This window comes from Nyctereutes procyonoides, unplaced genomic scaffold (genome assembly GCF_905146905.1).
Source record: "Nyctereutes procyonoides isolate TBG_1078 unplaced genomic scaffold, NYPRO_anot_genome, whole genome shotgun sequence".
Lineage (NCBI taxonomy): Eukaryota > Metazoa > Chordata > Mammalia > Carnivora > Canidae > Nyctereutes > Nyctereutes procyonoides.
The window spans coordinates 50,436,284-50,450,924 of record NW_026575049.1 but is presented as its reverse complement, the minus strand read 5'-3'; the positions used below and the strand labels follow the sequence as shown (position 1 = coordinate 50,450,924).

General features: G+C 43.0%; 1 protein-coding gene across 1 annotated transcript in view; it reads right to left on the bottom strand.

The window, feature by feature from the left end:
- The window catches only part of MSH2 (mutS homolog 2), a 75,707-nt gene extending 61,293 nt beyond the window's left edge, over nucleotides 1–14,414 (bottom strand). The window contains exons 1-2 of the mRNA XM_055329180.1: nucleotides 14,144–14,414; nucleotides 3,781–3,935 (exon numbers count right to left, since the gene is read on the bottom strand). Of these exons, the coding sequence (XP_055185155.1) occupies nucleotides 3,781–3,935; nucleotides 14,144–14,354 (366 nt within the window). The 5' untranslated portion in view covers nucleotides 14,355–14,414. The remainder of the gene's footprint in view (nucleotides 1–3,780; nucleotides 3,936–14,143) is intronic.
- Nucleotides 14,415–14,641: the final 227 nt, after the last annotated feature.

Here is a 14,641-nt window from a genome sequence, read left to right as displayed (position 1 = left end):
CCCTATGGGGAGCCTATGTCTCCATCTGCCTATGTCTCTGCCTCTCTCTCTGTGTCTCTCATGAATCAATAAATAAAATCTTAAAAAAAAAAAAAAAAAAAGCTGATAGGAAACTTTTAGCCTGCGGCATTTTCTGGGGCAAATGATGATCCATGGTATGAAACAGGAGACAGTCACAAATCATCCAAATGACCATGGTAACAGCCAAATTTAAGCAACCAATAGCCATCAATAGTTCTTGAAGCATCATAATCATGATAATCATTTATTTTTTTATAATAGGATTCTAAGTAACTTATAACTATGGATTATTGATTAAAACCTGAATCAAGGGACACCTGGGTGGCTCAGTGGTTGAGCATCTGCCTTGGGTTCAGGGCATGATCCCAGAGTCCCGGGATCAAGTCCCATACTGGGCTTCTGGCATGGAGCCTGCTCCTCCTGTCTCTGCCTCTCTGTGTCTCTCATGAATAAGTAAATACAATCTTATAAAAAAAAAAATCTGAATCAAAAATAAAATGGAGGGAGCACTAGGCTGGCTCAGTTAGAAGAGCATGACAGTCTTGATATAAGGGTCGTGAGTTTGAGTCCCACACTGGAGAGATTACTCAAAATCTTCAAAAAAATTATTTTATTTAATATTATTTTTTAAAGTAGGCTCCATGCCCAACATGAGATGTGAATTCATGATCCTGAGATCAGGAGTCACAGGCTCTATCACTGAACCAGCTAGGCATTCTTTTAAAAAAATTTTTAAAAAAATGAAATGGCAAAAGCATTTAAAAAAAAAAGATTTTATTTATTTATTCATGACAGACACAGACAGAGAGAGAGAGAGGCAAAGACACAGGCAGAGGGAGAAGCAGGTTCCATGTAGGAAGCCCAACATGGGACTTGATCCCAGGTCTCCAGAATCAGGCCCTGGGCTGAAGGCGGCGCCAAACTGCTGGGCCACTGGGGCTGCCTGGCAAAAGCATTCTTGCATTCAAATTTTAAAAGCACTGACACATGGGACGCCTGGGTGGCTCAGCGGTAGAGCGTCTGCCTGTGGCTCAGGGCGTAATTCCAGGATCTGGGATCAAGTCCCACATCGGGCTCCCTGCAGGGAGCCTGCTTCTCCCTCTGCCTGTGTCTCTGCCTCTCTGCGTCTCTCATGAATAAATAAATAAATCTTTAAAAAAAAAAAGTCAAAATTCCCATTTGAGGTTTATGTTTTTAAAAAATAATTTAAAAATAAAATAAAAAAATAAAAGACTGTTTCGATCACAAATGTAAACATAGTACTTTTACTTCCATACTTTGGATTTGCAGACTATGAAGCACACCTTTAAAAAAAAAACTCTCAAAAAAAAAATAAAAAATAAAAAAAATACAAAAAACCCTCAAAAGAGAACCAGTAGCTAACAAAATTGGGTTCTTGAAAATGATAAGACTGGTAATCTGTGAATTAGATGGTATCCAAAGTCTTTTCCTGCTCTGAACATACCACTGAGAACATGGGAAAGAAATCAATCAGAGAGATCAACTATCTTAAATATCACTAATAGTTTACTGTAGAATCAATAAGCTAAAAAATGTAAAGACAAATCAGTTTTTGCATTTTTTTTTAAAGATTTTATTTATTTATTCATGAGAGACATAGAGAGGCAGAGACACAGGCAGAGGGAGAAGCAGGCTCCAACGAAAGGAGCCTGACATGGGACTTGATCCCACGTCTCCAGGATCAGGCCCTGCGCCGAAGGCGGCGCTAAACCACTGAGCCACCCAGGCTGCCCAATTTTTGCAGTTTTAGATTTGAACTTAAAATGTCAGGATGAAGATACCACTTCTAATTTGATAAAGATACATATTTGAAAAAATTTCCCCCTGACCTAAATGTCTATTCATCTTGAAGAGAATACATCTTGAAGGATTCTGGTATGACATAGAGGAGTGAGGTGTGATGGGCTGATATACATGGTAATCTCTTAAACAGGATTCCACATTTTGGTGGTGTTAACTAATTGAGTTCTATGAAGAATGAGACAGAAAAATCACTTTGTGGTACCCTCAATTATCTATTAAAATCTTTCAAGACATAGGCTACAACTCTAAGTAAAAGCCCCCCCACCCCCACCCCACACCCCGTTATCAGGAAAACACCAATGAAAATCCCCAGGAAACTCCATAATGTAGAATGCTAAATTCTCGCAGATACAATCTTCAGTAAATGTCTACATTTACAAAGGCAGGCTGGGGGAGGAGGACACAATATGGAACAGAGACCAAAGAAGATTGTATCTGGGGTAGTACCAAGATCAAATGTTTAAATATTCTAGTAAATCTCACAAGAAGAAAAAACAAAAACAAAAACAAAAAAATCACAGGACTTTCAAGTTGGAGAACATTAAAAAAAAAAAAACCTTCCAATTTTACTGTTTATGGAGAAACAGATACAGGAGAAGGGATTGGAAAATTTGCCAAGGACAACCAGAGAGAGGAGAAAAGAAAGGCTACATATAGACACTAACTATAAGCCCATAGCCTTATCATGCATGTATTCCCTTTCAAGAATAAATCTCACTTCCCCAACAACATTCTAACCATTGATTTATTCCAGCATTTATTGAGAACCTACTCTGCAGACACTGCATTTGAACAACCAAACACAGGACCTTACAGACTAACAACGAAGACAGTCATTACATAAAACAAAACAGTACTATTGTCTCCAATCTCCATTAAGCCATAGAAGCATGAAGGTCAATAAGCCTTTCTAAGGGACACCAATGAATATGATCACCATTTAACAAAGCCCCTGACATACAAGAAATTATAAACTTCATGGAAGAGAAAGACACATACAAAGATATGTACAAACAAGGGGCCCCTGGTTGGCATGTGACTCAAATATGTACAAACAAGGGGCCCCTGGTTGGCATGTGACTCAATCTCCCGATTGTAAATTCAAGCCACATGTTGAGTATACAGAGATTACTTTAAATAAAGCTTAAAAAAATTTTTTAAAAATTTGAAAAAGAGATCCCTGGGTGGCTCAGCGGTTTAGCGCCGCCTTCGGCCCAGGGCATGATCCTGGAGTCCCGGGATCAAGTCCCACATCAGGCTCCCTGCATGGAGCCTGCTTCTCCCTCTGCCTCTGCCTGTCTGTCTCTCTCTCTCAGGAATGAATGAATGAATCAATCTTTAAAAAAATAATAAAAATTTGAAAAAAAAAAAAAAAGGGAGGGGGTGCCTGGGTGGCTTATCCAATAAAATGCCACTCTTGATTTCCAGGTCATGATCTCTAGGTCATGAGCTGGTCTTGGGGCTCTGCGCTCACCATAGAGTCAGCTTGAGATTCTCTCCCTCTGCCTCTATCATGCTGTTTCTCTCTCTCAAATAAATAAAATCTTCAAAAATATTTTTAAAATCTCAAAAAAAGTGTATAAATGAGATAATTTGGGATACAGTAAATCTGTGTGATAGTACCTTAAAAACTGTAAAATCAAATCTTTGTTTCATGCTGGCATTCAATTTTATGTAAAGTTTATTTTATTATTTACATTTCAGGGATATTGACACAGCTCAGAGTATTTATACAGAGTATTCAGTAAATAATAAAGATTTACTGAATTTTTAAATTGCTATTAAACCATGATCTTAAAAACCACACACTAAGGAATATTTTTCAAAGCATTTTGTTATCAGAACCTGGTTAAAATATTAAAGCACACAATAGAATTCCCTCACATTTTTATTCTTTCTACTCTTAAAAATAATAACCAATTTAAAGATAATTACCTTATATGCCAAATACCAATCGTTCTCCTTGGAGGCCTTACTTCCAGCTCTATTCTTGTAAACTTCAACTCTATACTGTCGAATTAGAAGAAGATCTTTAACAAAAGACTCAAAATTCATTTTACTAAGCACAACACTCTCCAGGGTCTTTGTTCCTAAAGAAAAATATTAAAAAACATGTTACACAGATTTGAGGATTTAAAGTAGTAAGTGTTCAAGTACCTAACACAATGGATTCCCCAACCTACATTCTTCTCTCATTAATTCATTCCTTCAGTAAAAAACTGTTTATCAAGCACTATTACTCATCCCAGGGACTTTGGAAGTTGAAGGGTATAAAAAGGTGAATAGATGTAGTGCCTCATCCCGTCTCCTTCTGTGGAACCTATGCATCAAAATAAAAAATTAAGAAGATACAAAGATAAAACAAGGAGTAAATATATATAAAGCTAAAGTTACTTGTCCTTTCTTATAATTAGTTTCTCAGAAGTCTGAATAAAAGTCTTATAACTAGGGATCCCTGGGTGGCGCAGCGGTTTAGCGCCTGCCTTTGGCCCAGGGCGCAATCCTGGAGACCCGGGATCGAATCCCAGTGCATGGAGCCTGCTTCTCCCTCTGCCTATGTCTCTGCCTCTCTCTCTGTGTGTGACTATCATAAATAAATAAAAAATTTAAAAAAAAGTCTTATAACTATATACAACTATATATAACTATATATAGCTATATATAACTATATAGTATTTGTATGGAATTAAACTTTTCCCAAAAGTTCCATAAAAATGAATGCCATTATTCATTGCAAAATCTTCTAGGTAACACAGATAAAAATTCAAAGGTTCAAAAAGTATAGCAAAAAAGGAGACTTCCCTTTCACCACTGCTCCCCTACATCCAATTCCCCAGCCAATCGCTGTTAGTTTATAAAATATATTTCCAAAATAAGCTGCATACACAAGTACTTTGTTCCTCTCTTACATCAGTAAGTGCATACTACAAACACTCTTCTGTATCTTGGCTTTTTCTTAATTTTAATATATTTTGGAAGATTGTTCCATCAGTACAATCAGCTTCTTTTCTGTTTACAGATGCAAACATTCCAAGGACTTTGAGGATATTCTATAATTAGTCTCTTATTAAGGGACATATCGGTTTTTTCCAGTCTCTGCTGTTACAACAATGCTGCATAAACCATCTTGTACACGCTTCACTCACCAAATATGTTAGTACATCTGTTAACACAAAGCCCCCAAACTGGATTTTATCAAAGAATGTTGAGGGATTTTGATAAATATTGCCAGATGATTCTCATTATCATCCATAAAGTAGGAGTTTATCTATTTCCCCTATCCAATCAACACAGAGTTTTCAAGCTTTCTGGTCTTTATCTTAGATCACTGGTTCTCAACCAGGACGGTTTTGCTTCTCTAGCAGACATTTGCTAATGTCTGCGAACATGTGGCTTGTCAGGAACTGGGGGAGAGAAGAAAGGGGAGTACTAATGGAATTGATGGGTAAGGCAGTGATGCTGTTAAACATGTACAGGACAGCCCCTCAAAACAACAAATTATTCAATCCAAAAAAGTCAATAGTCCCAAGATCAAGAACTAACATTAGATAAAAAACAGTATCTCATCCTAGTTATGATTTGCAATTATCAATTTCTTACAAAATTAATAAAATCACCCACATCATTAAATGGAATAAAAATTCAATTTTCAAACAGTAGAGGTAATACCAATTATTCACTTAAAGGTAATTATGTGTAGATTATTCTGACAATTCTGGATCTTATTAAAGACTTAACCTAAATTTAATAATAGATCATGCCAATTACAAATATGAAATATAAACAAGGATACAGATTAATTAAATGACTTAAGGCAATTGTCTTGTACAGCAAAGCACAGCTGATACTTTCCTTTCATTAGTTACAAGTACTGTCAAGAAGTCCTGTCAGACACCCTGAAAAAGGGCTCAAATCTTGCCTAAGGTTCTTTCCAAGAACATTCCTTCCTCATTACCTCATCCAGGACTAGCAAACAAACAGGGACCAGGTAGGTATAGGAAGGTATCAAATGAGCAAAGGAAACCCAAAGAAGAGTAACAATAGAGCTGACATGACAAGCGGCTTCAAAAGGTGGGTTGGAACAGTGACAAAAACAGGAAAGTACATCATGATAAAGGAGGAATGTCAGAGAGAGTAGCCACTCAGCTCCAAATCCACTGCTGAACTGCAGGGATATTTACACCCAGAATTTTCAACTGTGCAGATTTTTCAAAAGCAGCTCAAAATATGAATCTTTCCCTGAAATCTTACAATCTTTAAAAAATAGGCAATCAGTTCAAACTTAGAGCAAAACACTATTTAGGCCACCAGTTTTCAACTCAGTAAGTTTATTTTTTTTAAAGAGTTTATTTATTTATTTATTCATGAGAGACACACAGAGAGAGAGAGGCAAAGACATAGGCAGAGAGAGAAGCAGGCTCCATGCAGGGAGCCCAACGTGGGACTCGATCCCAGGACTCCAGGATCACGCCCTGGGCCGAAGGCAGGTGCCCAACCACTAAGCCACCCAGGAGTCCCAATATGCAAGTAGATCCTTCAGTTTTGTTTTTTTTTTTTAAGATTTTATTTATTTATTCATGAGAGACACAGAGGAGAGGGGGAGAGAGGGGGGCAGAGAGAGAGAGAAAGAGAGAGAGAGACAGAGACACAGAGGGAGAAGCAGGCTCCATGCAGGGAGCCTGACATGGGACTGGATCCCAGGTCTCTCTGGGATCACGCCCTGGGCTGAAGGCGGTGCTAAACCTCTAAGCCACCGGGGCTGCCCTCAACTCAGTAAGTTTAACAGTCATATTTTCTTACAGATTTGAATAGATTGCTGTTTCTGTAGCTTGCATTTACAAAGCAAGCTCCATGAAAGTTATGTTTACTCTAGAATCCCATTCAACAAGCCATGTGTGAGACGGGGAGGCCTCCAGTCTGTAACAGACTCACATCTCCCAACTAACACTCACTCAAGATCAGAACCAGAGTGCAACTGTGGACCCTATGGAAATTATTCCCTAGTTTTGCCTAGCACTCATTCCATTTTGCTCAAGACGCTTCCAGTTTTAATACTGGAAGTCCGATGTTCCAGGAGCCCCCTCAGTCACAAGCAAATCAGAAAGACTGGTCACCTTATCAACCTATCCAGTTGAATTCCACATAAGAATGTTATTCCTATGATGAAACATCATAAAAATAAGGAGAAAAAAAAAAACTTGCTCAAGAAAAGCAGCAGAGACACTTAGGTGGCTCAGCTGATTAAGCGTCTGACTGTTGGCTTTGGCTGAGGACATGATCTCATGGTTGTGAAATGGAGCCCCCACGGTGGGTTCTGCATGGAGTCCACTTGAAATTCTCTCTTGGGACGCCTGGGTGGCTCAGCAGTTGAGCAGTTGAACATCTGCCTTTGCCTCAGGTCATGATCCCAGGGTCCCAGGATCCAGTCCCACATCAGGCTCCCTGCATGGAGCCTGCTTCTCCCTCTGTTTGTGTCTCTGCCTCTCCCTCTGTGTCTCTCTCATAAATAAATACATAAAATCTTAAAAAAAAAGAAAAAAAATTCTCTCTCCTTCTGCCCCTCCCCGTTAGTGCAGGCTCTCTAAATCTTTTTTTTTTTTTAATTTTTATTTATTTATGATAGGCACACAGTGAGAGAGAGAGAGAGGCAGAGACACAGGCAGAGGGAGAAGCAGGCTCCATGCACCAGGAGCCCGACGTGGGATTCGATCCCGGGTCTCCAGGATCGTGCCCTGGGCCAAAGGCAGGCGCTAAACCGCTGCGCCACCCAGGGATCCCCTAAATCTTTTTTTCTTAAGAAGCAAATTAGACTTAATACAAAAGCAGATAAGAGTTTCTCAAAGGAAAAAAAAAAAAAGGGATGCCTGGGTGGCTCAGCAGTTGGGCGTCTGCCTTTGGCTCAGGGCGTGATTCCGGAATCCCAGTCCTGCATCAGGCTCCCTGCATGGAGCCTGCTTCTCCCTCTGCCTGTGTCTCTGCCTCTGTCTCTCATGAATAAATATTTAAAAAAAAGAATTTCTCAAAGGCACTGATAAACACCACTGAGTATTACCAGCAACTTCCAGTAAATACGAGTTTCCAAAACACTGTTTTTCATATCATCCTTTAAATTAAAAGGCAAAATGAAAAGTCAGCAAAAATAAATCCTGAGATGGGGAAAAAAAAAATACGAAAAATTCTAAAACAGCTCTTAAATCATCAAACCACTAGGATGTGCCAGTAGAATTGTCTGGCCAGCACAGGGTTTTTAAAGTATCTAAAATTAAATGCTATCACAGGATGAATAAGCGCTCTCAGATCCACAAGCTCCACCACTCTCTATTACACCTAACTACTTTGCATATCAATGTTATCTACTTCGCTCTGGATAGAAGGATCCAGAGCAATCTGGTCAAATCTTTCTACTGACACATTACATTCAACAGGAACACAGGTTCACAACAGTAATTTCTTAAAAGTGGGTGGGGTGAAGAGGCAAATGAGGTGATTCCCACCCCCCCCCCCATGGCCTCCTCTATCTCCATTGCTAACATACTGCCAGGCTGCCCAACTGCCAAGGTTATCCTCCAAAGGTACTATTTCTCGCAGAGGAGGTTTTGTGACATACTGGGTGGGAGTGCATTTTAAGTCTTATAAGTGCAGCTGGCATTGTATGCTTTAACCAGCTGGGGAGCAAAACTGACCTCCTGGTGTGAAATGTGGGAAAGAGGAACAGAAACCTACCCAGACTCCACCTGGGGTACAGCAGAAGGAATAGCCTTGGTTTTGTACAAGATTTTTCTCTTCAAGAATAATCTGGAGCCAGGGCACCTGGGTGGCTCTGTGGTCAGGCATCTGCCTCTAGCTCAGGGTTTGATCCCAGGGATTGAGTCCGGTATCAGGCTTCCCACAGGGAGCCTGCCCCTGTCTCTCTTTCCGTGTCTTTCATGAATATATAAATCTTTAAAAAAATAGTAATACTTTGGAGCCCCCCCAACCTCATTCAGCTGACAATTACCATGTGTCTGCTACATGAAGGCACTGGGCCAGGTGCTAGGGTTCAGAGGTAGACATTGGTTAAAACACAGTTCCTGCTCTCTGGGAGCTTTCAGGCTATTGGGATAGACAGGCAATAGGTAGACTCAAAGCTGTGTCTAGGGTAAGGAGAACAAGGGCAGGGAATGCCTAAGAGAGACAGCTAACCAGTCTTTTTTTTTTTTTTTTAAGATTTTATTTATTTATTCATGAGAGACACAGAGAGAGGAAGAAGAAGTAGGCTCCACGCAGGGAGCCATATGTGGGACTCAATCCCGGGACCCTAGGATAACGCACTGAGCTGAAGGCAGGCACTCAGCCAGAGCCACCCAGGCGTCCCCCAGACAGTCTTAACGTGGGAATCAAGAAAGGCTTCCAAAAGGAGATATTTTCTAAGCTGAGTTCTGACAGCAAAAGCGGGGAAAAAGTAACTTTTTTTTTCAGTGACTCAAATTCCTTATCTATAAATTGGATATAGCTACTATCTCACAGGTCTTTATTTATAATAATGTGGGCACTAGATGTTGAAGGGTAAAAGTAGCTAAAAAGATGTGAATAAGTCTAAATGCCAATAAAAGGAACCAGACAGAGAGGAAATAGAAAGTTACCTCTGAGGGATGCCTGGGTGGCTCAGCGGTTGGGTGGTTCAGCAGTTGGGCGTCTGCCCCTTTGACTCAGGGTGTGATCCTAGAGTCCCAGGATCAAGTCCCATATCGGGCTCCTTGCATGGAGCCTGCTTCTCCTGTCTTCCTCTCTCTGTGTCCCCCATGAATAAGTAAATAAAATCTTAAAAAAAAGCAGGGGGGGGGGGACAGCCTGGGTGGCTCCACGGTTTAGCGCCGCCTTCAGCCCGGGGCGTGATCCTGGAGAGTCGGGATTGAGTCTCACAGCAGGCTCCATGCAGGGAGCCTGTGTCTGTCTCTGCCTCTCTCTCTCTCTCTCATGAATAAATAAATTAACTCTTAAAAAAAAAAAAAAGAACAAACTGGGGGTTGCTGGAGAGGAGGTAGATGAGAGATGGGTTAAATGACACGTAGGTGGCTCAGCTGATTAAGCATCTGTTGGCTTTGGCTGAGGACATGATCTCAGGGTTGTGAAATGGAGCCCCACCGTGGGTTCTGCATGGAGTCCTCTTGAAACTCTCTCGGTATGCCTGGGTGGCTCAGCAGTTGAATGACTGCCTTTGCCTCAGGTCATGATCCCAGAATGGAGTCCCACATCAGGCTCCCTGCATGGAGCCTGCTTCTCCCTCTGCTTGTGTCTCTACCTCTCTGTGTCTCTTATGAATAAATAAAATCTTTAAAAAAAAAAAAAAAAAAGGAAGTACTAATAGCAGAGATGAATCCTGAAAATATTAAGTGAAAAAAAAGTCATGAAAGATCACATTTTGTGATTCTACTCTTATGATGAAATGTCCAGAATAAGCAAAAGAAAAGGCACGTTAGCAGTTGCCTAGGGTTGGGAGAACTGGGGGTGGGGCAGGAGGACGACTGCTAATGGGTACAGGGTTTCTTTTGGGGACTGACAAAAATGTTTTAAAAATTTACTGTGGGGGGATCCCTGGGTGGCGCAGCGGTTTGGCGCCTGCCTTTGGCCCAGGGCACGATCCTGGAGACCCGGGATCGAATCCCACGTCGGGCTCCCAGTGCATGGAGCCTGCCTCTCTCTCTGTGTGACTTATCATAAATAAATAAAAATTTAAAAAAAAATTTACTGTGGGGCCTGCCTGGCTCAGTAGATTATCTGACTCTTGATCTCAGGGTCTTGAGGTCGAGCCCCATTTTGGGTGAAGAGATTACTTAAAAAAATAAATAAAAATAAATAAAATGCACTGTGGTGGGCTCCTGGGCGACTCAGCAGGTTGAGTATCCAACTCTTGATCTTAGCTCAGGTCTTGATCTCAGGGTCATGAGTTCAAGCCCCATGTTGGGCTGTTGGGCTCCAAGCTGGGCATGGAGCCTACTTCCAAAAAAAAAAAAAAAAAAATGATGTACTACGATGTTGCTTAACTTTGTGAATATACTAAAAGCTACAGAATTATAAAACAAAACACTGAATAGTATACATGTGTCAATCAAAAAATAAATGTGTGAATCATACTATATGTGAATAATCTCAACAAATCTGTTATATTAAAAAAAGTACAGGGGATCCCTCAGCGGATTAGCACCTGCCTTTGGCCTGGGGTGTGATCCTAGGGCCCCGGGATTGAGTCCCTCTTTGGGATCCCTGTGTGGAGCCTGCTCCTCCCTCTGCCTGTGTCTCTGTCTCAATCTGTGTCTCTCATGAATAAATAAATCTTTAAAATAAATAAATAAAATAATAATAATAATAATAATAATATAGATCTGAGGGCAGGAAATTGAGGAAGTTTTCTAACCATTTCTCTTTTCTATAGTCAGAGACAAGTTCAACTGCTAAAGAATGTGGGAAAAGGTCACAGGCTCCAAGATTTGCCTTAAGTGCAAATGCATGAAATCTTCATAGTTCATCTGGCATTACAGTCCAGATATAATTTACCAATCTAGGGTCATTTCTGCAATAACCAATGCTGCCTAGAGACATAACTAACCTTCTTAACCTGATCAAGGTTTCCGGGTGGGACAGAGAAGCAAAGGAAAGGATTTTGTTAAACCTTTACCTATATGGCATAATATTAAAACAAAGGAAAACTCCTCCCAAGAAACAAGTTTTGGCAGCCTTACAGTAACATGTATTATTTAAAAAGATGCTCAGTTACAATGCAACCTGCACAGTGAAAACTGCAAGATACTTGCTTTGGTGATGTCTGGGACATTTTTGTTTTTGAGTCCCTCCCTCTTTGGAGTTATTTCACCCAATTTCTAGTAACAAATGATCAATCTTTTTGTAACTGTTATTATCCTACCTAAGCATATATAGGACAATCTTTTACCTAAAATGTGCATTTGACATCTCTAGTCTTAGAACTAGATCCTTAGGAATAATTCACTTATTTGCTGATCTCTGAAAAGTTAAATTCACTTTTAACGTCATTCTCAATAGAATAGAAGGCGACTGTCTAGGTTACTCTATTCTTAGAAATGTGCCCACTAAACACACTTTAACCTTCAAGAGTAATAAAAAATATATATATATTTTTTATTAAAGTCTACACTTCAGTACATAAGATTCCTGCATATTCATACTAAATTTCCTTCCCAATAAATGGGTGTGATGTTAGCATCCATTATTCCTTTCATATTATTAATCTATATTAGAAAAATGATGGGGATCCCTGGGTGGCTCAGCGGTTTAGCATCTAGCATCTGCCTTCGGCCCAGGGGGTGATCCTGGAGTCCCGGGATTGAGTACCACGTCGAGCTCCCTGCATGGAGCCTGCTTCTCCCTCTGCCTGTGTCTCTGCTTCTCTCTATCTCTCATAAATAAATAAGATCTTAAAGAAAAAGAAAAATGAAAGTATTAGAATCATTAACAGGTGTTTCGAAAAACCAGTGATTCAATTTACACATACAAGTACATTTAGAACTTTTTACATCATTTTAAATGCTTAAGCTATTCTAAACTGTGTAATACAAGCCTCAGAGAGCTAAGTGCACTAGCCTTGAATAACTTTAAAACTGGAAAGCAATCTAGACCATCATTAACTATGAAGCCATCCCTATCCATCTCTGGCTGGTCTCCATTAATTGTAATACCTCTCCTCTTGCCCCTTCTAACCCATTCCCCATCCTACAGCCAAAGATCCAACATACCACTTCACCTTTACTTAAGCCACCCAGGGCAGCCCCGGTGGCGCAGTGGTTTAGCGCCGCCTGCAGCCTGGGGTGTAATTCTGGAGACCTGGGATCAAGTCCCGCATCGGGCTCTCTGTATGGAGCCTGCTTCTTCCTCTGCCTATGTCTCTGCCTGCCTCTCTCTCTGCCTCTGAATAAATAAAAAATTTTAAAAAATTTAAAACAAATAAATAAAATTAAAAAAAAAAAGCCACCCAGTCTCCGGGCTTACAAAAAAAAATTTTCAACAACTCGGTCCAAAAAAAAAAAAAAAAAAAAGCCTTCCATCCTCTGACTCCATCCACCCGGACCACCCTCCCCCCGGATTCCTGCCCCAGCGACACCAATCTGCCTTTCAGGCCTCAACCCAGCCAATGCCTAGTCCTTCAAGACTCAAATGAAATTTAGCTTCTCATGCAATGCTTCTTCTGAGGTCTTCAATCTTTGCCATCCCTGCTTTTATGCCTCTTCAACAACTTGCTATGGAGCACATCTACACAGTTCTTCACCTTCAATTATTTACTTCTGCCTTGCTCTCCACTAGAGTGAGCTCTGTGAAGGGAGGAATACTAAATGTCTGTCCTAGTGTCCATAACTCTGCCAGACACAGCAACACTCAATTTTGTCTTGATGAATGAAACATTCTTTCCTCAGTAACATCCCATCTGCATGTGGCAAAGGTAGGACCAGAACCCACGACTCCCCAGAATGCTCTTTCCATCATCACAACGGAGCCAGGCAGTAAAACCATCACCATAAAACATCTAAAACACCTAGCTCGGGCACCTCGGGTGGCCCAGCGGTTTAGCGCCTGCCTTCGGCCCAGGGCGTGATCCTGGAGACCTGGGATCGAGTCCCGCGTCGGGCTCCCTGCATGGGGCCTGCTTCTCCCTCTGCCTGTGTCTCTCATCAATAAGTAAATAAAATTAAAAACAACAGCACGTAGCTCACATTGGGTGAGAAGCGTGTGGCCTTACAGGGAGAGCTGATGCGGGAGGGGTGGGGCCGGATCACGGAGGGCGCGCAAGGCCGAGCCGAGGCCAAGGCATTCGTGACTGGCCCGAAGTCACACAGCTAGCAAGTGGATTCCAAGTAACCTGGCTCCAAGTCCGAGGTCCTGACCACTGGGCGATGCTGCCCACCAACAGTAACCCGTTCCAGATTCTGAACCAGAGCCCCAAGTGGAGTGCGGTGATGTGACAAGGTCTCCCCAACCCCCTGCTATTTTAAATCTCACTGCGGGCGGCTTGCGAGGAGATGGACGGGCCAGGCGGGCCGCTGGCAGACACGCAGGCGACCGCTGGACAATTAAAAAGAGCGATGCATTAAATAAAGCGCCCGGCACGGGGGCCGCTGCAAAGGGGCTGGGGCAGGGGCAGGGGCAGGGCGCGGGCAGGGCCGGGCGGCGCCCCACCTGGCGGGGCAGCGGCCGGGGCGAGCGCCGTCCCCGTCCCCGCCCCCGGGCCCCGCCGCCCGCCCGCCCGCCCGCCGCCCGCCGCCCGGGGAGCCCGCGCCGTCCCCGCCCTCACCTGCCGGCCCGAGGTACTTGATCACCCCCTGCGTCTTGAACACTTCTCGGGCGGCCAGCAGCGCGTCCTCGTGGTGCGCCGTGTAGAAGTCGCCCCGGTCGAAGAGGCGCACCGTGGTGGTCGGCTTCTCCGGCATGGCCTGGAAGAAGCGCACGAAGCCGACCTCGGCCGCGCTCTCCAGCTGCAGCGTCTCCTTCGGCTGCACCGCCATTTCGGAGCGTCCGCGCCGCCCGCCAGAAGGAGCCGCGCGACCCCGCACCCGCTAGGCTGTTTCCCGCCTCCCTTCCCTCCCTCCCTCCCTCCCGTGCGGCGTCGGCCTTTGCGGGGACGCCCAATCAGCACCCAGTGCTGCGCGGAGGTGGGCGGGAGCCCGCCGCGGCAGCCAATCAGAAGCGGACGCGGCCCAGCTTCCCGCGCACGCCGGCAGCCCTGGCTACTGCGCACGCGTGAGCCTAGGTCGCGCGCCGACCCTGGCCGCCTGCCAGCCTCCTGAGGATT